The 27,958-nt window shown below is 32.6% G+C and overlaps 2 protein-coding genes across 6 annotated transcripts in view; both read left to right on the top strand.

Annotated features, from left to right (window-relative positions):
* Positions 1 to 1,140: 1,140 nt before the first annotated feature.
* LOC104877551 (probable disease resistance protein At4g27220) lies at positions 1,141 to 16,778 on the top strand. Of its 4 annotated transcripts, XM_059735432.1 has the most exons (6): positions 1,141 to 1,350; positions 1,486 to 1,556; positions 9,347 to 9,409; positions 12,788 to 15,765; positions 16,100 to 16,152; positions 16,484 to 16,778. In XM_059735432.1, the coding sequence occupies exons 4-6, from the start codon at positions 13,003 to 13,005 to the stop codon at positions 16,641 to 16,643; spliced, it is 2,976 nt and encodes a 991-aa protein (XP_059591415.1). In that variant the 5' UTR covers positions 1,141 to 1,350; positions 1,486 to 1,556; positions 9,347 to 9,409; positions 12,788 to 13,002; the 3' UTR covers positions 16,644 to 16,778. The 4 variants fall into 4 exon arrangements, with proteins under 4 accessions (XP_059591415.1, XP_059591416.1, XP_059591417.1 ...); XM_059735433.1 differs by lacking the exon at positions 9,347 to 9,409; XM_059735434.1 differs by lacking the exon at positions 16,484 to 16,778 and having other exon boundaries at positions 1,142 to 1,350; positions 16,100 to 16,373.
* The window catches only part of LOC104877486 (probable disease resistance protein At4g27220), a 34,315-nt gene continuing 15,206 nt past the window's right edge, over positions 8,850 to 27,958 (top strand). Inside the window, exon 1 of one of the 2 annotated variants that reach the window (XM_059735430.1) lies at positions 8,850 to 9,193. The gene's annotated coding sequence lies outside the window, so the exon portion shown is untranslated. Of the gene's footprint in view, positions 9,238 to 27,958 lie in introns of both variants that reach the window. The other variant, XM_059735431.1, reaches the window with a different exon arrangement.

Genomic DNA, 27,958 nt, shown 5'->3' with positions numbered 1-27,958 from the left:
CTTAAATCATATGACAGTTATTTTTATTTTCATATATTTAATATATGAAATAAAAATATATATTTTTATTAATAAAAATGTCCAACCTAAAGTGAGGTGGGATTGAGCTTTGATTGACTTCCAACCCGGCCAACTCATTCGAGTTGCAGCCTTAAAAGCATGTGGACGCATAATTTATTTGGTTTAAAGTTTAAATTTATTTTTAAACGTTTTTTTTTTCCTTTTAATTTTTCTTATCCATTTATTTTCCGGTCCCTCTCTCTCAAAAATTCTAAGATCCGAACCAAAGATGTGCTACCCAGCCCAATTACTAAATCGTTCCAGGCCTGTTGGGCTACTTCTACATAGACCCAACAACAAAGCCCAAGGTTTTAGAGGACAAGATTAGGCGTGACTAACTGCCCCCCAAGAACCTTTTTTCATCAATGGCCCAGCAGTGAAGTTCACAGTTCACACCATATTAAAAAATAAAATAAAATAAATAAATAAAAAGGGAAAAGAAGAGGAAAAAGAGAAGAAAGTCATAGAGGAAGAAATGAAGGGACAGCCTAACCCCACATCTTTTATTGCTTTCTTCAATCATATCATTATCTTCTTGGGTCGAATTTCTTATTTTCCCACTACCAAAGGTAGTCTTCTACGAAGCCTCTTAGGTTTCTTTCTTATGTGCATTTATTTTTTGGACTCAAATATTTTTTTATTTTTTTATTTAAGTATTCTTTTCTAATCATACAAAAAGTTTGATTTCATTTTTGGAGAATATTAAAATAATAAATAATATAAATAAATAATTTTTTTCTACAATCTTCTTTTATTCTAATATTTCTACTCTTAGAAATTATTAATAAAAATTTATTTAATCTTGAAAATTATGATGTCTATGAAAAATGCAATGCATAAAACATTTTATTTCGTATTTAAATAAGAAATATTCTAGAAATATAAGCATTTTATTTTCCACAGGTCTTAAAATCAAATGAATATACATACAAAATATGTATATTCTTTTTTTATTCCAAAAGCAGTAGGATGATTTCTCACTTCACCTTTATTTCTTGTCTTGTCTCCTACCTTTTCCCCACTTCTCCATTATTTCTTTCTCTTTTTTCCCACCTTTTCAGACAAGTTAGTACTAGTTTGTTTTATAGTGATATCATTTTCTGAAAAAGTTTGGTGTGTACATTAAAGCACCTCATCAATAATGCAATTGAATGATTCCCTCGATGATTACTTTTTACTTGGAAGGTCTCCTCTTGCATACAACATATCCTTCAATATTGTAGTCAGTGAGACTTAGTTCATCTCTTTGGCATCAAGTTTCTATCCCTCTGATATTCATCTAAGAACAAGGTCAGTTTTACTTTGAATTCATCTAAGAAAGTTTTCATTTTCCGGTTTGAAGCATCTACCCATGTATTTTGAAGCTACACACTTCATTCCAAAGGGGATTATGTGATTTTCACCACTTGTTGTTTAATATTGCAGCACACAGATAATTCATCTCCTTCAACCCTTTGCCCTAATCTTCTTTCCTTCCATCAGAACATCAAAACAAGGTCAGATTTATTTTTATTTATATTTCAATTTTATTTTTTTGCTTAATTTTCTCATTCCAAGTTCAAATTATATTTTATGATTATAATTGGGTTTAACCTTTAGAATCATTGAATGCTATTAAGAATTATGTTGGGATATTGGAAACTTCAGCATCATGAGTTTAGTACAATAACATAAATATACTAAAATAAATAAATTACACCTATAAAAATACATAGACTTTTAATATGGTTTGATCGAATTATTTTTATTTTTACGGATGAGAAATAATTGTTCTAGAGACGAGAAATATCTTATATTTTTTATTCTTTATATCTATACAAGGAAAATCTTCATTCTATTGGTATGTCCCATTTAATACAAAGTTTTTAACTCTATTAAGTACCCTCAACTCTTTCGCACATATCTACCTATTTGGAATAAACTATAAATATCATTTTTCATTTTTAAATTTTTTCCCTTCACCAATTAGAACGGTTATAAAAATATCCTTAATTAATAACTTTTATTTTATATAATTATTTATGTAATCAACTTATCAAAAAATAATTCAAAAGTTTTAACCATACATAAGAAAAATAGTTAAAATCAATTATTTGTATGAGGTTTTATTATTTATTTATTTTTGTTAATTTTTTTTCTCCATCATGGAGGAAATAAGGTAATTAGATGGTACAAGAAAATCCTTAGGATTTTTGGTAGAAAATTTTGCTTTATAAACAAAAACTAAAATATCATCTATTGCAATCTCTTTCTCTTATTTTGTACTTAAATAAAAGCAAAAATAGAAGTAATTTGGACTTTGGATTTTTTTTTTTGAATAAAGTTGGAAGGAAAAAAAAGAGAGATATTTTGCATTGAAGAAAATTTTTCAAAAATTAAGTCTCAATATACAAAACATTATGAAAGAAAACTTCCATTAAATAATGTTCAATTTATTTGATTTCTATTATAAAAAAATGAAGTCATTTGAACTCTAACCCACTCAAACACTTGTAGAGATCCCTTGGGAATCTCTAACCCACTCAAAATACATGATCGAGGATGAACAGAAAATAATTCTTCTTAAATTTTAAACTCGATTAGAACTTTGAAGAAATCTCCCAATTAAATCTAGAGGAGTCACAATGGTCCTCACTTAAAACCCAGATAACTTTGACAAAGCTTCTATAAAGTACTCAGACTTTCAAAAATAGAAGATGAAAGAGAAGATGAATATGATGCCCCGTAAAAATTAATGCACTGTTGAATTTGAAATTGAAAATTTCACTCACAAAGATAAAATTTACAAGAACTTTGAAAGAACTGTAACTTACAATCTTTGAAGCAAGCTTAAAAACTTTGAGAGCTTTGAACTTTTTCAATACAAGGCTTTTAGAGGGAAATCTCACTTGTTTTTCTCTCACTATAATTCTCTCTCAAATTTTTGTGATGCCTTCAACTGAGAAATGGAGTCATTTTATAGACTCTTTGAAGCAAATTTGAAGACCTTCGAAGTCCGCGGATTTGAAATCATTTCTAATCCACCAAAAGTCCTTTGTCCTTTTGAGCAGCTGTCTTTGCTTTTGAAAGACGGTTTTTCAGCCCACCGAAATGATCCATAGTTTTGAAAAGTGGTTTGAACTGTGGATTTGAGCTGTTTAGCAACATGTCATTGTAATGAACTTCTGTCATACAACTGTTCTCATTGTCATCGGTTTGAAATGTGAGGTTGCCCATTCCCCGGGTTTTGAGATGGTTGAGTAGGTGACGGTCTTTTGAAAAGCTGGGACGAGAATATCCCCAAAAATCTTATGCACATTTGTCATGAGTAGAGTCTCGCAGAGAACCTTTGACAAGTAACCCAATTTGGCGCTTTTGAAGTGATTTGAAAATGGAATTTGAAGAAGTCTTGGATGCATCAACCCAAGGGTGTGTATGGCAAGCCATGACACATGTCTTTGTTAACATCCCCTAAGAAAGTAGGGGATGCAGTATCATCATCATCAGAGAGCTCATTTTCCTTGTAAAAACTCACGCGAAAAAAAATCAAGTAGATTTTTACAGGGAAAATGAGCTCTCTCTACCTGATTTTCTTTTGTGTGAGATTTTACAAGGAAAATGAGCTCTCAAAAATATAAATCCTCAAAGACCACAAAAGCCTCTTATGCAATGCCCCAGACCCAACAAGAAAAGCCCAAATCTCAAAGTCTAAACAGATTCCAAGTTCTTGAAAATCTACCTTCAAACCAGCCCAAACAAACCTTTGCTCAAAGGATTTCTTCAAGTCAAAATCAACAGTATGTGGATAAGGCCCATACAATGAAGGTACAGGTTCTCGAACCTTTTCAAATTTCAAACTCTGGGAAACCAAAACTTTCAAAAATATTTTTCAAAGGAAAATATTTTCTTCAAAACAATTTGGATAAAACTCGTAGATTTTATGAGTTTATTCTGGTGGACACTGAGTCTATAGAAATTTCTCATATTCAAAATGAATCTTCTACAAAAATTTATTATTCAAAATGCAAAATTTTCAAAGTGCTTACTCACAAATCGTGGGGTCAATCTCCTGATACTCACAAAACATTTTAAAAAAACTTTAGGCCAAATTCTTATGATTATCATGATTATATAGACGCTTAGTTCTATATTTTTTTCTATCGCCCTTTTGATCATTCATGGTTTTTTCATTGGGGTGATGAAATCAAAATTCAAAATGATTTTCCAAATTGGTTTCAGGAATGGTAACTATTTTTTGGTGTCGTTCAGGGCATCATTTGTCCTCAAATTTAGGAAGGATATTCTTATTTTATTGAACATGGAAGTCATTTGGCCCTAACTTCTTGTTCAAGAATTTTATTTTTCCTTTCAAAATTTCAAATTCCTTGGATCCTCTGTTGGGATTTTGTTTTCATTCAAATGATTCCCTTTCCTTTTCCTGTGCATTTGGCTAAGCAATTCAAAGTCAAATGGTGGTCAAACTTTTCTCCTTCAAATACTCAACAGCTTCCTGCTATTCGCCATTGGATTTTAGGGAAAAATTCTACTTCAACTCCTTCTCCTTCAAAGGATCCATCTCCAATTCCCGTTGATGCTTTTCTTTTATCCTGAACTGTTTTTCCTTCTGATAAGGAGTTCATCAAACATCTCAAACTTTTAAAGAAAAAAGCTTATAAAACACTATCCCAGTTTTTTTGTTCTAGTTTTGATGATGATGATACTGCATCCTCTACTTTCTTAGGGGATGTTAACGAAGACATGTGTTATGGCCTGCCATACACACCCTTGGGTTGATGCATCCAAGACTTCTTCAAATTCCATTTTCAAATCACTTCAAAAGAGCCAAATTAGGTTACTTGTCAAAGGTTCTCTACGAGACTCCACTCATGACAAATGTGCACAAGATTTTTGGGGATATTCTAGTCTCATCTTTTCAAAAGACCGTCACCTACTCAACCATCTCAAAACCCAAGGAATAGGTAACCTCACATTTCAAACTGATGACAATGAGGACAACTGTATGACAGAAGTTCATTACAATGACATGTTGTTGAACAACTCAAACCACTTTTCAAAACTATGGATCATTTCGGTGGGCTGAAAAATCGTCTTTCAAAAGCAAAGACAACTGCTTAAAATAATAAAGGACTTTCGATGGATTAGAAATGATTTCATATCCACGAACTTCGAATGTCTTCAAATCTGCTTCAAAAAGTCTATAAAAGGACTCCATTTCTCAGTTGAAGGCATCACAAAAATTTGAGAGAGAATTCTAGTGAGAGAAAAACAAGTGGGATTTCCCTCTGAAAGCCTTGTATTGAGAAAGCTCAAAGCTCTCAAAGTTTTTAAGCTTGCTTCAAAGATTGTAAGTTACAGTTCTTTCAAAGTTCTTGTAAATTTTATTTTTGTGAATGAAATTTTCAATTTCAAATTCAACAGTACATTAGTTTTTACGGTGCATCATATTCATCTTCTCTTTCATCTTCTATTTTTGAAAGTCTGAGTAATTTATAGAAGCTTTGTCAAAGTTATCTGAGTTTTAAGTGAGACCATTGTAACTCCTCTAGATTTAACTGGGAGATTTCTTCAAAATTCTAATCGATTTTCAAATTTAAGAAGAATTGTTTTCTTTATTTTCTGTTCATGATGCAAACTCTAACAAATAAAATTGCACAATTAGATCTTTCAAATAGAGTGTCAACTTCAAATACAAAGTCTGTCAATATGATAGAAAAAATCAATCCTAAAAATTTAGAACAAATTTAGGCTATGTTTGAGGAAAAGGATCCTCAAGTAAATAGGATTGCACATAAATTCAAACAACAAACTAGGACTAGAAATTATCCTAGGCCAACACCTCCTGATCTTCAATATGAAGAATGAAGTCAAATATTCCAATCAAAGTATGATGGGGATGACATCTATGAATGGAACATAGATGGCGTTAGTGATCATCAGGTCTTAAATATTCTTCAAGAAATGATCATGGCCTCCACAGCCTACAAATCCAAAGGAAACTCTGACCAGACAATGTCTACACACCTCATTACAGGGTTTACAGGCCAACTCAAAGGATGGTGGGATAATGCTATCATTGAAGAGGAGAAAAGATTCATTCAAAATAACCTAGATGAGTAGGAAACCAGAATTCAGTTCACACCTTAATCTATGCTATAACCAAACACTTCCTTAGAGACCCAGTCTCTTTCCAATCCCGAAGCTCAGAAATTCTTCAAAATCTTCATTGTAAGAAATTGAGTGATTACAGGTGGTATAAGGAAGTATACTTTGCCAAAGTACACTCAAGAACATATTGTAACCAACCCTATTGGAAAAAACGTTTTCTCAATGGGTTACCTAAAGTTTTTAGTCAAAGAGTACAAGTAAGAATCAAAGAGATGTACAATGGTATTATCCCTTATGATTCTTTAACCTATGGCCAACTAGCAAACTTTGTTAGCCAAGAAGCATTAAACCTTTGTTCATTGATTAAGGTAAATGCTACCATCAAAAAGGACTTTAAATCTTATAAGAAAAAGTTAGGATCGTTCTATGCCCAATATGGGTATGACATTCCTCTTTCTCCCTTAGTTAGACAAGAAAAGTTCTATAAGTCTAAAAGGAAAAGAGCAAATAGAAAATATTCAAAACTCAAAGAAGAACCGTTTTATAGGAAACCCAAACATAAGAAGCATTAAAAAATATCAAAACTTTCCCTCTAAAAAGAAGGAAGAAAAAGACATTAAATGTTTTAAATGTGACAAAAAGAGGCATATAGTTCCTAATTGCAAAATCAAAGAAATAATTTTTGAACTAGACATAGGAAAGCGTCTCAAAAAGCAAATGATAAACCTTATCAAAACTGAGTCTGATTCATCTAGTTATTCCCCGATGGAAACATCTAGTGACAACTAGTTTCTTCTAATTAAAAAAAGTTCTTCAAATGAGTCAACCAATTCTTCTTCCCAGTCATCTTGTGACTGTGTAGAAAATTGTCTTTGTCAAATCAAACAGGTTAATATGATATCTAGTGAGTCAAACTTTCTCATACAAATCATAGAAAATATTCTTGATAAAGAACTTCAAAGAGAATACTTTAAAAAATATTTAGAAACTCAAAAACAAAATAATAGTAGGAATCCAGAAAACAATAACCAATACAGCCTAAAAACTGTATTAGAGAAGTTCACCGGTAAACCTAGGTCTATAGGAATACAGGACCTTCAAAATGAGATTAGTGAAATAAAACTTCAAATCAATTCAATGATAATTCAAAATGAAGACTTAGAAATAAGACTAAAAGTCTTAGAAAATGGAAAAAATCAAATTGTTGAAGAAACTGAAAATATTGAGAATACACAATTAGAAGAAGGGGAATCTTCTCAATTGTTTGTAAACATTATAACGAAAATGATAACTCAAAAATGGCATATCAAAATAAAACTTTTTATCAAACCTAATTTTTCAAAAGAGTTTATCGCATCAGTTGATTCTGGTTCTGATATTAACTATATCCAAGAATGATTAATTCCTGTTAAGTATTTTGAACAAACTCTTCAAACAACTATAGGGCCAAACAAACAACCCTTACAAATAAATTATAAAATTTCAAATGCTCATGTTTGTAACAAAAATATTTCTTATAAAATTTCTCTTTTATTGGTAAAAGACATGAACAAAGAAATGATTTTAGGAACCCCCTTCCTTAGTCTTCTTTATCCCTTTAGAGTTAATGCAAAAGGAATCAAAACTATTTTTGAAGGACAAGAAATTCGCTTTGACTTTCTTAGTTCTCCAAATATAAAAGAATTGAATAGTCTAAATAATCAAGTAAATCTAATTCAAAAGAAAAAGCAACAAATCAAATTTCTTGGAAAAGAAATACATTACAAAAAATAGAAGAAAATCTTTTACAAAAAGAAATTCAAACAAGAATTGAAAAGATAAAAAGCTAAATTGAAACACATTTATGTTCTTCTATACCCAATGCTTTTTGGAATAGAAAGAAACATAAAGTCTCCTTGCCTTATGTTGAAGGATTTGATGAAAGTCAAATTCCTACTAAAGCAAGACCCATTCAAATAAATGCTCAATTGCTTGAGTATTGTAAAGAAGAAATAAAAGATTTAATGAATAAAAATCTAATTAGAAAGATCCATTTTATAGGAAACCCAAACATAAGAAGCATAAAAAATATCAAAACTTTCCCTCTAAAAAGAAGGAAGAAAAAGACATTAAATGTTTCAAATGTGGCAAAAAGAGGCATATAGCTCCTAATTGCAAAATCAAAGAAATAATTATTGAACTAGATATAGGAAAACGTCTCAAAAGGCAAATGATAAACCTTATCAAAATTGAGTCTGATTCATCTAGTTATTCCCCGATGGAAACATCTAATGACAACCAGTTTCTTCTGATTGAAGAAAGTTCTTCAAATGAGTCAACCAATTCTTCTTCCCAATCATCTTGTGATTGTGTAGAAAATTGTCTTTGTCAAATCAAATAGGTTAATATGATATCTAGTGAGTCAAACTTTCTCATAGAAAATATTCTTGATAAAAAACTTCAAAGAGAATACTTTAAAAAATATTTAGAAATTCAAAAACAAAATAATAATAGAAATCCAGAAAACAATAACCAATACAGCCTAAAAACTGTATTAGATATGTTTACCAGTAAATTAGAACTTTGAAGAGATCTCCCAGTTAAATCTGGATTCCTATTATAAGCATTTTATTTTCCATAGGTCTTAAAATCAAATGAATATACATACAGAATATGTATATTCTTTTTTTATTCCAAACGCAGTAGGATGATTTCTCACTTCACCTTTATTTCTTGTCTTATCACCCACCTTTTCTCCACTTCTCTATTGTTTCTTATCTTATCCCCCACATTTTTAAAAAAGTTAATACTTCTTTATTTTGTAATGATATTTTTACTAATAAAGCAAGTCCCATCTTTTTAAAAAGTTTAATATTTACATTATAAGCACTTCATCAATAATGCAATTGAATGATTCCCTCGATGATGACTTTTTACTTGGAAGGTCTCCTCTTACACACAACATATCCTTCAATATTGTAGTCATTGAGAATTAGTTCATCTCTTTGGCATCAAGTTTCTATCCCTCTGATATTCATCTAAGAACAAGGTCAATTTTACTTCGAATTCATCTAAGAAAGCTTTCATTTTTCGGTTTGAAGCATGTACCCATGTATTTTGAAGCTACACACTTCATTCCAAAGGAGATTATGTGATTTTCACCTTTATTTACATGTGCATAACTTGTTGTTTAATATTGCAGCACACGGATAATTCATCTCCTTCAACCATTTGCCCTAATCTTGTTTCCTTCCATCAGAACAAGGTCAGATTTATTTTTATTTATATTTCAATTTTATTTTTTGCTTAATTTTCTCATTCTAAGTTGTTTAAATTATATTTTATGATTATAATTGGGTTTAACCTTTAGAATCATTGAATGCTATTAAGAATTATGTTGGGATATTGGAAACTTCAACATCATGAGTTTAGTACAATAACATAAATATACTAAAATAAATAAATTACACCTATAAAAATACACAGACTTTTAATATGATTTGGTCAAATTATTTTTATTTTTATAGATGAGAAATAATTGTTCTAGAGACAAGAAATATCTTATATTTTTTATTCTTTATATCTATACAAGGACAATCTTCATTCTATTGGTATTTCACATTTAATACAAAGTTTTTAACTCTATTAAGTATCCTCAACTCTTTCTCACATATCTACCTATTTGGAATAGACTATAAATATCATTTTTCATTTTTCATTTTTAAATTTTTTCCCTTCACCAATTAGAACAGTTATAAAAATATTCTTAATTAATAACTTTTATTTTATATAACTATTTATGCAATCAACTTATCAAAAAATAATTCAAAATTTTTAACCATACATAAAAAAATAGTTAAAATCAATTATTTGTATGAGGTTTTATTTTTTTATTTTTTTTTATTTTTGAAAAAATGCTTAGGATTTTTGGTAGAAAATTTTGCTTTAATAACAAAAACTAAAATATCATCTTTTGCAATCTCTTTCTCTTATTTGTACTTAAATAAAAGCAAAAATAGAAGTAATTTGGAATTTTGATTTTTTTTTTTTTGAATAAAGTTGGGAGGAAAAAAAAAAGGAGAGATATTTTGCATTGAAGAAAATTTTTCAAAAATTAAGTCTCAATATACAAAACATTATGAAAGAAAAATTCCATTAAATAATGTTCAATTTATTTGATTTTATTATAAAAAATTTAATTAAATAGAAGTCATTTGAACATCAAATAGAAATGAGATATTCCAAAAACCATGTATTAAAAATAAATATATGGAACTCCAAAAAAACCAAAACCAGAAAATATATATATATATATATATATATATATATATATATAAAGAAAGAAAGAAAATGGAAATAAAAAAATATAATGAAAGAAAAAAAAATTCCTTATTTTGTTATATATAGAAAAATTATGTTTCTTATTATTTTTTCTTATATTTTTCCATGATACCTAAACTTTACAAAAAAAAAAAAAATAATAAAATAAAATAAAATCGTTTTTTAAACATTTTTCTGTTTTTTTTAAATAATTTGTAAGAATGAAAAATGAAACATAGTCTAAAATATTAAAATGAAGACTTAGATTAAAAAATTGGATCAAGGGCACATAGGAGTGGGCAGTAGTGCGCATAGTGGTGGGCCTGGTGGCATAGTTGCTGGATTATGCAAGAATCACACACAACCATGGGGGAAGGTGATTATTATTTGTTTTCAGTTTATAAATTAATCTAACCCCCATTTTTTTTTTCAATTATAGATAATAATTTTATTTAATTTCTAATCTATAATTGTATAATACTCTCACTAAACACGTACACATCAGGCAAAGGAGATTTGAGATTAAGAAAATGTTTGGTAAAACTTCTTAAATATCGATGATTTAAATTGACTTTAAGTTAAATTTTTCTTAAGTTATTGACTTAAAACTTATTACTTATTTTTTTATGTTAAATATTAGAGTTGTTTGGTAGAGTTAACTTGAATTTTATTCTAAATAATCAAATTATCATATTTACTTTTATTAATTTTAATTAATATTTATATTTTCACAAATCTTACATAATAAGTTTATTTCTTTAACATTCATATTTAAAGTATTTTAGAAACAAGATATAACTACAAAAATATATACTATAAAAGATGAGTTGTAAATATAGTCATAGTCGTAAAATATATTTTCACTAAACATAGGTAAATGAGATAAAAAAAAAAAGTTTTGAGATTAAGAATAGTTAATATATAAAGTTATTTTTTACTTTAAATTGTAGTATTAATTTATTTAATAACCTAAATTAAGTTATTAAGTAATATTAAAGCATTAAGTTGATTTACCAAATACCCATTAAAAATAAGTAAACTATTTTAACTTAATATTTGAAATTATTTTTCACTTTAAGTTATGGTATTAAATTATTTTATCAAATATGACTTAATCTATTAATGATTTAAACTAAATTATTAAGTAATTAAGTTGTTTTACCAAACAACTTCTAAGTCTTAACTTTAGCATTAGGTTTAGATTCGGGTCTGACTCTTGATTTAATAAGAGTATTAATGATTTGAAGACTTATTTGGTATTAGCCTAGTCTTGAGTCATCACTTGAATGTTTGAATCTATCTTATTAAGACTTAGATTCGTTTGAAAGATGTGATTGAGGCTTAGAGAGCTTAATTTTAAATGAAAAAAACTTTGTGGTATTTGAATTTCTAAGTTTTTTCAAGATTGTTGATTAAAAATTTTAATGACTTAATCTATAATAGAAGTTTTTTTACAAATTAGAACCTTGAAGGTTAAAACTTGAAACTTGAAGTTTCGAAAATCTTAAAATTTTGAACAAACTTTGAAAATCTTAAAAATTCTTTGAACAATTCCAACATCTTTAAAAACTTAAAGAAGGTTTATATTTTAAAGACAAACCATACACTTTTTCACTTTTCCTCGCCTTCTTAACTTTGAATTGTGTCCTCGGAGGGCTTGCCTCTTCCCTGGGAGTTGCCATGATAATATTTGGATTGCCTTTAATTTCTCAAAATTTTTATATTTTTAAAAAGTAGCTAAAAAAATAAAATCCAGATAATTAAATGATATTTTATTATCTAAAAAAAAATCATTTTGTTTAATCTAAAAAGAACTTGTCTTATTATCATGTCACATTATGTAATATATAGGCTTTTAGTTGTGCTAATTTTTTTTAATACAAGATATTCTTCAAGAATTTTATATCCATTTAAGTGTCTTTAGAATGCAATATTTGTAGTTATGGCATATCTGTATATGCTCATAATCATTTGATTGAATTTTTGAAGTATGAATTAGGCTAAGAGTCTTGTAATTGCACAATTGAACTTCACACCTCATTTCCAAACTTTTACAGAACTGCTCTCACCATCTGGTATAGCCTACAAAAGTTGCTTATTCTATACCATATAACATTCTTTTTCAAAAGAATTATATATCAAATAAGAATTTAATCAATTGAAAGAAAGAAAAAGCTTAAAAACTATTATATCTTAGTGGTAGTTTTATAAGGTGATCAAAATTTGATAGGCTCAAAAGTTGTTACTTTTATTGTTGAGGTTTTTTTTAATGATATATGTTGTTAATTTAAATATTTATGGTACATTAATTTAATATAATCAGGTTGGATTTTGCAATGGAGTATGTGGAGCTATTGAAAGATATGTGGTCATTCATTTCTAATTACTTCAACTACCACAAAATTCTTAATGAGAATCTCACAACTCTAAGAGAGAAAAGGAAAAGACGAGTGTCGAGAAGAAGATATCAATACTGAGTTAGAAAATGCACAGTACAATCGTCGAAAGAAGGCAAAGAGAGAAGTTGAAAATTGGTTGATGGAAGTGCAACTTGTGAAAGACGGTGCACAACAGATAGAGCAGGAAGCTGGAGAGAGAAGATATTTTTCAAGATTAAGTTTCCTAAGCCAATTTGAAGCGAATATGAACAAGGTAGATGAGATGTTTGAGTTGGGGAATTTTCCTAATGAGATTTTAATTGATGTACATCAAGATGAAGGAAATGCATTGTTAACAGCACAGCTAATAGGTGAAACTACAGCCAAAAGAAATTTGGAGAACATTTGGACATGCTTAGAGAAAGGTGAAATCCAAAGCATTGGAGTTTGGGGAATGGGAGGGATTGGCAAAACAACTGTCGTTACTCATATTCACAATCGGCTCTTGGAAAATAGGGACACTTTCGGCCATGTCTATTGGGTGACTGTATCAAAAGACTCCAGCATTCGTAGGTTGCAGGATGCTATTGCTAGAAAAATATATTTAGATTTCTCAAAAGAGGAAGATGAAAAGATAAGAGCTGCTTTATTATCAAAAGCATTGCTAAGGGAAAAGAAATTTGTTCTTGTATTAGATGATGTATGGGAAGTTTATGCCCCACGGGAGGTTGGAATTCCAATTGGAGTTGATGGAGGAAAACTGATCATAACCACCAGATCAAGGGATGTGTGCCTAAGAATGGGATGCAAAGAAATTATCAAAATGGAACCACTTTCTGAGGTAGAAGCATGGGAGCTTTTCAACAAAACACTTGAGCGGTACAATGCACTGAGTCAAAAAGAAAAAGAAATAGCCAAGGATATTATCAAGGAATGTGGCGGTTTGCCTCTTGCCATTGTCACTACAGCTAGAAGTATGAGTGTTGTGTATAGCATTGCTGGATGGAGAAATGCATTGAATGAGTTGAGGGAACATGTTAAAGGGCACACAATCGACATGGAAAAGGATGTATTTAAAATATTGGAATTCAGCTACAATCGCTTGAATAATGAAAAACTTCAAGAATGTTTATTGTACTGTGCATTGTTTCCTGAAGATTATGAGATTAGAAGAGTGTCTTTGATCGGATACTGGATTGCTGAGGGGTTGGTAGAAGAAATGGGAAGTTGGCAAGCAGAGCGTGATAGAGGGCATGCTATATTGGACAAACTTGAAAATGTGTGTTTGTTGGAAAGATGTCATAATGGAAAATATGTAAAGATGCATGATGTGATCAGGGACATGGCTATCAACATAACGAAAAAGAATTCTCGATTCATGGTGAAAATCATAAGAAATCTGGAAGATCTCTCAAGCAAGATAGAGTGGTCAAATAATAATGTAGAAAGAGTTTCATTAATGCCAAGCGACGAACTTTCAACTTTGATGTTTGTACCAAACTGGCCTAAGCTTTCCACCCTGTTTCTTCAAAAAGACAAGTTTCCTAGTCCATTTCAGCATACTCTAGATAGTCTTCCAAATTCCTTCTTTGTGCACATGCTGGGCCTTAGAGTTCTGGACCTGTCATGCACAAACATTGCATTGCTACCAGATTCTATCTATGACAAAGTGAATCTTCGAGCTCTAATTCTTTGTTATTGTCCAAATTTAAAGCGGGTAGGTTCATTGGCAAAGCTTAAAGAATTAAGAGTGTTGGATATCAGTGAAAATGAAATGGAAACAATACCTGATGGTATAGAGAAATTGGTCCACCTTAAACATTTTCGTTGGTCCTTATCTCTCGACTGTTTCAATCCTCTTTCCAATCCTCTTTCCAATCTTTTTTCCAATCTTGTTCAACTGCAGTGTCTAAGACTTGTTGATCGAAGACTTCCGGATGTAGGAGTGGAGGAGCTGAGTGGGTTGAGAAAGTTGGAGATCCTTGAAGTCAAGTTTTCCAGTCTACACAATTTCAATAGCTACATGATGACAGAACACTACCGAAGACTTACTCACTATCATGTTGGATTAAATGGATTCGGACATTTTCAATCACGACTAAATGGAAGTTGTAAAGAAGTAACAGTGAATGCATGTAATCTGGAAGGAGGAAAAGACAATGATGACTACCATCTTGTGCTCCCTACCAATGTCCAGTTTTTCAAGATAGAAGAATGCCATCTTCCCACTGGCTTATTGGACGTTTCTCAATCCCTCAAGATGGCGACAGATTTAAAAGCATGTTTGATATCAAGATGCAAGGGGATAGAATACTTGTGGTCGGTAGAGGACTGCATTGCCTCATTAAACACATTGTGTCTTCATAAATTGCCAAGCTTAAGGGTTCTCTTCAAATTGAGACCAAGCGATATTGTAAGTTGTTCCAGTCTCAAGAGATTGCACGTGAGTAACTGTGACAATCTCAAGCACTTGTTCACGCCTGAGTTAGTGAAGTACCACCTCAAAAACCTTCAAAGCATTCATGTCCACAATTGCAGCCAAATGGAGGATCTAATAGTAGCAGCAGAGGTAGAAGAAGAAGAAGAAGAAGAAGTCATTAATCAAAGGCGTAATCTCATCCTCTGTTTCCCAACCTTACAGAGTTTGATATTGGAAGGTCTACCAAAATTGAAGAGCATATGGAAGGGAACAATGACTTGTGATTCTCTACAACTTACAGTATGGAATTGCCCAGAGCTTAGAAGGCTTCCTCTTTCTGTGCAAATAAACGATGGTAGTGGAGAAAGACGAGCTTCAACACCGGCCCTCAAACAAATCAGAGGACAAAAAGAGTGGTGGGATGGGTTGGAATGGAACACACCTCATGCCAAATCTATATTTGAACCCTTTACTACGTTTCAAACGGACGAGAATCCTTTTACGGTTAGTATCATTTTATATAATGGATTAATTTCTCCGATAACACCTAAGATTAATTTGGTGAAAATACATTTAATCACTATTGTTTTTAAATATTGTCAATTTGTACTTCTTTAAATTTATTCCATTTACAAAATTAAATTTTTAAAGAGATTTAGGTAAAAATATTTTATATAGATGTGTTTAATAATTCTCTATAAAATAAATTTTATATATGAAATACATTCATAGAGGTATTAATTAATGGAATTTGAAATCAATGGTAACTTTATGAAAATATTTGTTCAATCAAGTTAACATTATCTAAAACTTCTTTGTTGTTTCTGGTTTAATGCAGTCGCCGATACTATTTGCTTTCATAAATGATGTACAAGATATTTTTGAAGATGTGTAAGTGGCTCTACCTTGAAAATTATTATAAATATTGACATTGTTTTAAGATGCTTATATTGATGTGATTATTTATTTTCATTTTATTAGTTTTTATTTTATATGACATAAGGATTAAACCACACTATGGAAAAAATCTCTTATAATGACATTGATCCAAACATTTAATACATGTATGATTATATCAATATAATTTTCTATATATTAAATTGCTTGAACTAGTATATTGATACATTTTATTATCTTTATTTTATTTATTTTATTATTTTGTTGAGAATGCATATAGAGTTCCTATATATTTGTTTTAACACAATTTTTATCTTTTGGATAGGTGTTTTTTGGATAGGTTGTTTGATGCTCGGAGGATGCGAAATCAATTCAGAAGATTCTTGATTGAGCAACATGACATCAAAATGCATTTGTATATGCATATTGATCCTTTTATGAACAATTTGCAAGACACTAAAAGTTTCAGACTTTTTTTTTTTTAAATCTCATGTCTAATTATAATGTTGTATTTCTTTGAAAATATTATTTAAGATGACTCAATGTTATGTTATGCTTGTAATGTCAGTATTTTTATGGTATCATATGATATATGAGTGTATAATTGTCTTAATATTCAAGCCACGATCTAAATGAATCATTTTATTAGAATTAGAAAGATCAAACTACATTTATGCGATTCTAGAGAAACCTTGCATAAATGACATATTTTAACATTCATTTTTAGCATTTTAATAATTTGGTAGCTATATATTTCACTATATATCAACTTTTATCCTAGTCTGTATGAGCTGTGATTGCAACTTTTAAGAAAATCACTTTTAATTAAACTAAAAGAAAAATCAATTGTGGCATGGTATTTAAAAAAAATAAAAAATTAAGCATGTACCAAAAATGTTATAGAAATATCTAATTTTTATGATGAGTAATATGATATAAATGAGGCTAATGGAAAATTGATAATAAAAAGGAAATTACAGTAGACATCAAACTTCATTTGTAATAAAATGTTAGTAAATCTGACTTTTATGGAACAATAAAAATTAATATATAAATCAATAACATCTTTTTTTCATAATTATAATTGTTGCATCCTTTGTTATTTCTAATGTTTCTAATTTTACAAATGCTATTAGATTAAAGTCATTTCTTTGCATATTCTATGATTTTTGAATTTAAATATAAAATATTATAAATGTGTAACTATACATAAAACAATAAAATAGCATATAATTTTGGCCCAATCATAAAAATGAATAAAAAAAAATATCAAATTATGCATACATTTTTTCATTGAATGTAACTAAACAATGTTGAATATAACAATGTTTCGTTTAGATACTTTATTTATTTTTTTTATTTTAAAATAAATAATAATAATAAATTTTATATAAAAAGTAAAACATCTTATATAAAAAATATAAATTTACCTTATATATTCTTTAAAAAAATTAAATTTCATATAGCAAAATCTTTTGATATAATTTTTTTTTAATAAATTTTTAAAACCATTACTTTTTCGGTATGAGCCTTTGAGATTTCTTGTATTTTATATTAAAGTTACTATTATTTTTTAATTTTAAAAACGAAAAATAGGAAGCATATCCACTTGGATACTTATTCTAAAACATTTTTGTTCACCATATGACATTACATTATCTTTATTTTATATATATTTATCGCATAAATAAATAAATACTTTTATTGATAAAAATGTCCAACCTAGGTCTTAAAGTAAGGTAGGATTGAGCTTTGATTGACTTCTAACCCATCCACATCTCGGTTGCAGCCTTAAAAGCATGTGAACATAAAATTTATGATTTTGGGCTAAGCCTGCATAGAGCCGAAAATGGCCAAGATTGGGCTTGGGCTCTCAAAATTTCTAAGATCTGAACTAAAGAGATGCTAACTGGCCCAATTACCAAGGTCTGTTGGGCTAAGCTTATATAGACCTAAAATTAAAGCTCAAGATTCGAGATGCCAGGATTGGGCTTGGGCTCAAAATTTCTAAGATTAGATCTAAACAGATGATACCTAACCCAATTTCCCAATTATTCCAGGCCAATTGGGCTAAGCCCACTTGACCCAAAAACAAAGCCCAAGGTTCTAGATTTCAAGAATGGGTTTGTGCCATGAAGGCCATTCGTGACCTGCTGTCTCACAAGAACCTTTCTTTTTCATCAATGGGCTTGGCCCATCAAATTTGTGTCACGGTCAAGGGGCACGTGAGGGGGAGGCAACAGAGAACTTCACATCATGTGGTGTGAGCCCCTCTACATTCACGTGTGTCGGACCTTGACATCTGCGTTGCTGCTCCCCTGCCATTGGCCCCAGGGTCTTTACCGTAGACCCCCACCAAACGATTACAAAGTGTCGCTCTCTCTCTCTCTCTATCTGCCACGTGTCATGAATACGTCACCCTCACTCATCGACTCACGCGCGCTCTCAGATACCTTTTTAATATGTTGCTTTTTCATGTGTTGGTTTTCGCTTAAATGTTTAAACTACCCTCCCATCTTTTTTAATTATACATGTTTTAAAAAATGATTATAAAAGGACAAACATTATCTAAAAATTTATTTATCTTTGTATTATCACTTTTATTTTAAGTGTAAATATTTTTATTTATTTATTATAGGCTGGTAAAGTAAATTATTATTTTATTTTAATATTAAATAAATAATAATAATACATTATAATAAATTATAAAATTATCCCTACATTTTCACATTAGTCCCTAAAAATACAAGGATAATTTTTATAATTTATCTGATATGTTAAAATATAATTTTAAAAATAATTTATGAAGATATGATCATTTTAAAAGCTTTAAAATATGATTTCATGTTGACACACCTAAAGGGCAAATTGGAGAAATAATTTAAAAATTCATCTTTAGACCATTAAGCAAATTGGTGGATTTTTAAGCTTTGAAGGTTACTATTTTATTTTCCTCCCCTTTCCATGGCCATTCTTAAATGGTAAATTTTCATAATCTTCTTGAATTTTTTCTTGTCGGGGTGTTTGGAAGATGAGAAAATAATACCATGTCATTGTGATGGTCAAAAGGTGGATTTTTCTTGGCAATAATGTTAAATAAACTTTGCTGGAAACCATATCTAGAGAAGTCAAAATGTACAATTTTCCATACTTTTGATTAATTTAGGAGCTTTGACCCAAAATAGTACGTTTTAAAAAAAAATTCCAAAAAATAAAGTTGTTTTGAAAATAATGTCCGATCTAATGCGTCTGTGCCACATAAGCTGTCATATTATAAAACCGTAGTTGGTGACTTCGGTTTTATTTTTCTAAAATGATTAGAAACCGTAGTTACCAACCACGGTTTTAACTTTAAGTTTAAAGCCGTAGTCACCAACTACGATTTTAGCTTTATATATATTTATATATAACTTAAATTTTTTTAATAAAAATATTATATTATTTTGATTTTAAATATACTTATTTTATTATTTTAAAAATAATAATATATGAAATTAAATAATTGATATTTTTAATTTGATATAAATATATTTTTAAATTTTATTAAAATAATATACTCTATATTTAATATAAATATATTTAGTTAATTATATTTAAATATAAATAAAATATAATAAATTATGAAAGCCTATTAAAAAACAAATAATATAAATTATTATATTAATTAATAATTTTTTATATACTATATGTAAGTGGTATATAATGTCACATGTATATAAGTTCAATTAAGTTTAAAATTTATCATATTTTAATTTAAGTTTATAATATTATATCGATATGATAATAATTTATTTATATATTTAAATAAATATGCTAAATTTTAAACTTAAATTAAACTTATATATATATATATATATATGTATATATCTGTATGTGATATTATATACTATTTACATATAATATATAAAAAAATTATTAATTAATATAATAATTTATATTATTTTTTTCTCCAAATAGGCATTTATAATTTATTTATTTTAAATAAACATAATTTATTATATTTTATTTATATTTAATTTTAATTAAATAATTATATTTATATTAAATATAGTGTCAATTGTTTTAATAAAATTTATTTATATATTTAAATAAAAATGTGATAAATTTTAAACTTAAATTAAACTTTTATATATATATATATATATGTGTGTGTGTGTGTGAGAGAGAGGTATTATATACCACTTATATATAATATATAAAAAATTATTAATTAATTTAATAATTTATATCACTTTTTTATTTTCTAAATAGGCATTTATAATTTATTTATTTTAAATAAATATAATTTATTATATTTTATTTTAATTAATTAATTATATTTATATTAAATATAGTGCCTATTGTTTTAATAAAATTTAAAAATATATTTTTATATCAAATTAAAAATATCAATTATTTAATTTCGTATATTATTATTTTTAAAATAATGAAATAAGTATATTTAAAATCAAAATAATATAATATTTTTATTAAAAAATTTTAAGTTATATATAAATATATATAAAGTTAAAACCGTAGTTGATGACTACGGCTTTGACCATTTTTAAAAAAAGTCAAAGCCGTAGTCACCAACTACGGCTTTAAACTTAAAGTTTTCTAACTATTTTAGAAAAATAAAACCGTAGTCACCAACTACGGTTTTATGACATGGCAGCTTATGTGGCACAGACGCATTAGATCAGACATTATTTTCAAAACAACTTTATTTTTTGGAATTTTTTTTAAAACGCACTATTTTGGGTCAAAGCTCTTAATATATATATATATATATATATATATATATAATAGGTTAATTCTAAAATTTAATAAATAAATGATTTTTTTTTTTAGAATTAAGTAAAAATTTGGTAAATCAATTTAACTTATTTTAAGTTATTAAGTAAATTATATATATTTGGTACAATAATTTAATAATAGGAATAACAATAGAAAATAATTTTAAATAATAAATAAAAATAATTAATTTTAAAATATTAATGAATTGGGTATTAATTTTAATTTAACAAAAAAATTAAACTAATATATATATTATTTTTTGTCAGATAAACATATGAGAAAGTTGTGTTTTGGGAGCCCATTTCCTAATAATATTATTTTTAAATTTCAAGTTCGCATAACCAAGATATGTCCACTATTTCAAAAAATTATTTCCTTTTCATGTATATTTTCGAAAATACCTCTCCATGCATCCTTGTCAGCAGCCACCCCTTCTCCATGTCACCGGAAGTTGAATTTGGGGAAACTCGATACAAAAACAGATAGAGAGAAGAAAGAAGAAAAGAACCTCCTTTTGAGGGGCTGTGATACGTTCTTCCTACAAAATGACCGGTTAGCACAAGGGCACTCTTCGAGCGAGTGTCAGCTCCAATATCTCCAGAACGAAGAAGGGAGAAAACAGAGAAAAGGTTGAGTAGAAAAAAGAAGAATAAGGAAAAGAGAGAAAGTTCAGATCCAAAATCTCATAGCCTCCTCCATGCCGACCTCCTCCGAGAGTTTTATGCCTTCTCTTGGGAAAATCAAAACCAAAGCGGCACAACCCTCTAACAGAATTGGTTACAACCAAAAATAGTAAATTGCAGGAAAAATAAAAAACAAACCAAAAGATAAAACCAGAGCTTCACGTCCCTTTCCTTACACGACGTAGTCGTTCATCCAAGTTGGTGGTTTTCTGGGCCTGCGTGGGCCCGAGTTGGACTGGGCCTTGGAATGCTTGGTGACTAGCTGAGTGGCAGCATTGAGCTCTTCTGTGGGAGGTACTTTAGGTGTATTGGGCTCTTCCACAACGGATGCTTCAGTTGTCTGTACATGTTGCTGTAAAGGGATGGCCACGAATGTATCATTCCCCACTCCATGAAAATCGACCTTGTCCTCAAGGTGGTAATCAGGGTAAAGTCTGCAGAATACGACAAAATCTTCCCAGGTTGCGTTCTCAGGGTCACTGGCGGTCCACTGCACTAGAATTTGTTGGACTTCTTTTCCCTGTCGGAGAATCGTTCGAATAGCACAAATAGCCGCTGGTACTAATAGAGGATGGATGCCCATAGTTTCGGTCGGGAATGGATAAACTTCGTCAGGAACGGGTCCTCGAAAAGGCTTAAAGGCAGATATGTGAAACACGGGATGGATCTTGCAGCCACTAGGTAATGCTAAACGATAAGCGACGGCCCCTATCCGCTCAAGCACTTGGTACGGTCCATAATACCGTTTGGCCAATTTTTGGTAGGGACGATGAGCTGCGGTAGTTTGCCGATACGGTTGTAAGCGAACAAGAACCATATCTCCTACTTCAAGCTGCAGGTCGCGCCGATGTGCATTGGCCTTTTGCGTCATCCGGTGTTGAGCTTAACGTAGATTCTCCTTCAAGGTACGGAGCAAGGCATCGTGCTCCACAAGTGCCTCATCGAGGGCTTGGATTGAAGTAGAGCATTGGGTATAAGCTGGAATGATCGGAGGGGGACGTCCGAATAAGGCCTGAAAAGGAGTCATTTTTAGTCCACTATGATAACTGGAATTATAACAAAATTCAGCCCATCCGAGAAAAGAGATCCACGAGTGTGGTTTCTCATTCGTGAATGCACGTAAGTACTGCTCTAGTCCCCGATTGACGACTTCGGACTGCCCGTCCGTTTGTGGGTGGTAAGCCGTACTATGGCGCAAGGATGTCCCACTAAGCTGAAAGAGTGTCTGCCAAAATTTACTCATGAAGACGGGGTCGCGATCGGATATGATCGAACTCGGAAACCCATGAATCTTGACCACAATTGCCGCAAAAACTTCCGCTGATTTGGCGGCTGTGAACTGAGTTGGCAAAGCCCCGAAGTGCGCTGACTTGGTGAGACGGTCGACCACCACCATGATAACTGTAAAATTGCGGGAAGGGGGCAGGTTGGTAATGAAGTCCATGGTGACTTCGTTCCATACCAACGAAGGAACTGGGAGTGGCTGGAGGAGTCCAGCTGGTGCTTGGGTTGAATACTTCGTCTGTTGACAAACTAAGCATGCTGAAACATATTGCTCCACATCTGCCCGCATGCGTGGCCAATAAAAAAGAGTAGCTAAGCGAACCAAGGTACGTTTTACTCCACCATGACCCGCGAATGGGGTAGCATGAAACTCGTGCAACAGTAGGGCCTTTAAGGAAGAGTTGGGGCTGATGTAGTATCTATGCTTGAAGAACAACAAGCCATCATGAAGGGAATAGTCCGAAGAGAGGGAACCCGTCGTGAACTGTTGATGAAGGGAGACTAAGTCCGAGAGTGTAGAGTTTTCTTGACGAAGGGTGGTCAAAAACTCTAAGGAGGGGTGGCTCGAGAACGACAGACATGAAGGCGCGGATAGCGCAGGCTGTTCCAATTCCTCTTCATGGACCCGAGACAAAGCGTCCGCAGCTTGATTAGCACGCCCCGGCTTATATTCGATCCGAAAATGGTAGCCCAACAACTTCCGGATATAAATATGTTGATCTGGAGTTTGTACCACCTGCTGCAATAATTCTTTGATGCTTTTGTGATCCGTTCGGATAATGAAAAACCTGCCCAATAGGTATTGGCGCCATTTATGTACTGCCTCAGCAATGGCGTGAAGTTCCTTGAGGTATGTTGATGAAGCTTGTAGGCGCGGACCCAATTTCTTGCTGAAATAAGAGATTGGGTGACCTGCTTGCATGAGAACGGCGCCTATTCCCACATTAGACGCGTCAGTCTCGATCACGAAGGTCTCATTGAAATCTGGCAACCGTAAAACTGGCGCTGCAACCATTGCACTTTTCAGGGCATCAAAAGCCACGGTAACCTCCGGAGTCCAATTAAAAGCGTCTTTGCGTAACAAATCCATGAGCGGAGCCGCGATTGAAGCATAACCGTGAATGAACCGCCGATAATAGCCAATAAGGCCGAGGAAACCTCGGAGGTGCTTCAAGGTGCGGGGTATGGGCCACTTCATCATGGCATCGAGTTTTTGCGGATCGGCACGTACCCCGCCAGCAGAAAGTATGTGTCCCAGATACTCAATTGTCTCCTGGCAAAAGTGGCATTTGGAGAGCTTGACGTAAAAACTACCCTTGTGAAGGCAAGTCAAAACCTGCTCCAGATGAGTAACATGCTCAGAAATAGTAGTACTGTAAACCAGAATATCGTCAAAAAAAACGATTACAAACTTGTGCAAGAATGCAGCAAACAACTGGTTCATTGTGGCTTGCAAAGTGGATGGGGCATTCGACAACCCAAAAGGCATGACAAGAAATTCGTAGTGGCCCTCATGAGTCCGAAATGCTGTTTTATAGACGTCCCTATTATGTACCCTGATTTGGTGGTAACCAGCCCGGAGGTCCAGTTTGCTAAAAATAGTAGCGCCTCCTAGTTCGTCCAAAAGCTCGTCAATGGTTGGAATCGGGAATTTATCTTTGATCGTTACTGCATTGAGAGCGCGATAATCGACACAAAAGCGATAGGTACCATCCTTTTTTTTAACCAATAACATCGGAGAGGAGAAAGGACTTTGACTTGGCCGAATTATACCTTGATCAAGCATCTCTCGAATTAATTTTTCCATCTCATTTTTTTGGAAATGTGGATATCGATAAGGACGAACATTCACTGGCTTTGAATTAGGAATGAGATGGATCTTGTGGTCAATGGTGTGGTGCGGGGGAAGGCCTGTTGGCGGAAGGAACAGGTCACGAAATTTCTGCAAAGTAGTAGAGATAGCCACGGGCAAGGTATTGGGAAAAATAAGTGTATTCTCTTTGGTAACCAAAGAGGCAGTTTCCAACTCTTCTGTCGCTAGTGGCTGCAAGGCAAACATGCTGTGGACATTTGAACTGTGGATCAGTGCCTGAAATTGATTAAAAGTAATCAAGCTAGAGGACTGGTGCAAATCCCCATGGAGAATGATCGGACGCCCTTCCCAACAAAACTCCATTGACAGGGTTGCATAATCATGGGCAACATGACCCAATTGTTGCAGCCATTGAATACCAAGAACGACGTCAGGTCCTTCAATTGGCAGGATAAAAAGATCTAAGGGAAACACATTCCCTTGCAACGTCAAAGCAACTTGGGGGCAAGTGTGCTGGCAAATTAAATAATCTCCATTGCCAATGTAAACTCGAAATTTAGGAGTTGGCTGAATAGGGAGGCCCAAACGCTCCACCAAAGCCGGTTTAATAAAATTGTGAGTACTACCACTGTCGATGAGCACATGGAAGCGATGAGACCCAAACTCACCAACTAAACGCAGGGAGCGAGGATTACCTTGGCCTGCCAAGGCATTGAGGCTAGAAATGTCGCCCGTGACCAAGTCCTCGGTCAGTTCGGTCGCCACACCATCTTCATCTATATCCTCATCAATATCATCCGTTCCCAAAAGAAGCAAAAATTTGCTGCGATAACGATGATTAGCATAATATTTTTGGTCACAATTATAGCATAATCCCTTTTCGCGCTTTTCTCGTAACTCAGTAGGGGTGAGGCGACGAATAGGTAGAGCAGGGGCTGGAGCAATGGGTGGTGTTTGCTTATGCCCGATCGTTGTCGGTGGTGAGGCCGGAGCGGGGGTGGTTGTCTGAAACGGGCCCGTCGGAACGGCCGTTACAACATGCTGTCTAGTGGAACTCACCGTGGACGTGTTGGCAGCATTGGAAGAGGACCACTTATGCCAAGGGCGAGCGCTCTGCTTGATCTCCTCACAGCGAGTTTCATAGGCTCGAGCTAAGGCAAAAGCCTCCATCAACGTGGATGGCCGTGAGAAAAGTAGCTCACGACGAATATCCGATTTCAAGCCGGTAATGAAAAAACTAATCAACAACGGCTCAGAAATTCCCGTGACTTTATTCATCAGGTCCTCGAAGGCCGACTGAAATTCCGCCACAGTCGCAGTCTAAGTGAGCTTAGATAGATTACCTTGATGGTCTTCATAGAGGGAAGCTCCGAAACGGTGCTTCAGACTGAGTAAAAATGCCTTCCACGAAGACAACAGATTATTGGCCTTCATCCATTGATACCAACCTACTGCCGGACCTTCCATATGGAAGGAGACAATCCGCAACCGGAGCGGCTCAGGTGTTCCATGAAAATAAAAAAATTCCTCAACGCGAAATACCCACCCGTGGGGATCGGTTCCGTTAAACTTCGGAATCTCCATTTTCATAAAACGTAAGGCAGTGGCTAACTCATTACCTCCAGCACCCATCTCAGTAATAGGCGGCGGGGCCGGTGGAGGACCCAGAAGACCCGCAGACGATCCCGACGATCCACGAAACTGAGAACGGAACTCCTCCAGTCGCGAATCAACAGTAGACATATATTGTTGGAGTATTTGATGAAACGACACCGTTTGGCTCTCAAATCGAGCTTCAAATTGATCCTGCAAAGCCTTAACCGCTGAAAGCACATCCGAGTCCGCCATCAAAGGAGTCGATGAAAGCACCAATTGATACGTTCTTCCTACAAAATGACCGGTTAGCACAAGGGCACTCTTCGAGCGAGTGTCAGCTCCAATATCTCCAGAACGAAGAAGGGAGAAAACAGAGAAAAGGTTGAGTAGAAAAAAGAAGAATAAGGAAAAGAGAGAAAGTTCAGATCCAAAATCTCATAGCCTCCTCCATGCCGACCTCCTCCGAGAGTTTTATGCCTTCTCTTGGGAAAATCAAAACCAAAGCGGCACAACCCTCTAACAGAATTGGTTACAACCAAAAATAGTAAATTGCAGGAAAAATAAAAAACAAACCAAAAGATAAAACCAGAGCTTCACGTCCCTTTCCTTACACGACGTAGTCGTTCATCCAAGTTGGTGGTTTTCTGGGCCTGCGTGGGCCCGAGTTGGACTGGGCCTTGGAATGCTTGGTGACTAGCTGAGTGGCAGCATTGAGCTCTTCTGTGGGAGGTACTTTAGGTGTATTGGGCTCTTCCACAACGGATGCTTCAGTTGTCTGTACATGTTGCTGTAAAGGGATGGCCACGAATGTATCAGGCTGTTTGGTTCTCGGAAATCCATCCACCTTCTCTCTCCATCTTCCTCTCTCTATCTATCTCATTTTCTCTATCCTGAAAGAAAACGCGAGAAACTGACTGAAAAATTGCAGAGAGAGAAGAAGATATTGAAAATTGTGGGAATTTTTTTTTTGTTTTTTGAAATTTCTAGAGGGGTTCTGGGCGTGTGTTAATGGACTTGGATACTATTGAGTGTGTATCGTCATCGGATGGCATGGAAGAGGAGGTGATCCACCACCTTCATCACCATCATCACAATCTCAATCATAATCATGTGGTTCATCAGTTCTTGTCGAAGCCTCTTCAAAACGGCGTCGTTCCTCCGGCGACCAGCGTTCATGAATTGCTTGAGTGCCCCGTGTGCACCAATTCCATGTACCCACCAATCCACCAGGTGAGTGTGTATATGTGCGCATTTCTTCTCCTCTTTAGGTGGTTTCTTGGATTGGTTATTGTCTGTTTGATGGTAGGAAAGTATGGGAAAAAGGGAAATTTTGGAGTTTTGGGCATTGTTTGGGAAACAAGAAAATTGAAATCTCCCATCAATAGAGAATTTGATACGTTCGTCATTCTCCGTTTGGTTGATGAGAATTGTGGGAGAAGGAACAAAAAATATTGGAATTTGGGGTATTAGGTTTTTCAATGTTTTGAAATCTCCACTCAATTGAGAACTTGGGCATTTCATTTTCTAGGGCGACAAAATGATAAGCCTGTGTAATACTATTGCAATCAATCAATCAACAAGGGAAATTGATTTGGGGTTTTTGGGGTTGATGGATTATTTTTTGGTATGTTTTTTTTGTTGAGTTTGA

Source organism: Vitis vinifera, chromosome 19, assembly GCF_030704535.1.
Source record: "Vitis vinifera cultivar Pinot Noir 40024 chromosome 19, ASM3070453v1".
NCBI lineage: Eukaryota > Viridiplantae > Streptophyta > Magnoliopsida > Vitales > Vitaceae > Vitis > Vitis vinifera.
Note: the sequence above shows the minus strand (reverse complement) of the source record. Positions and strands in the feature narration are given on the sequence as shown.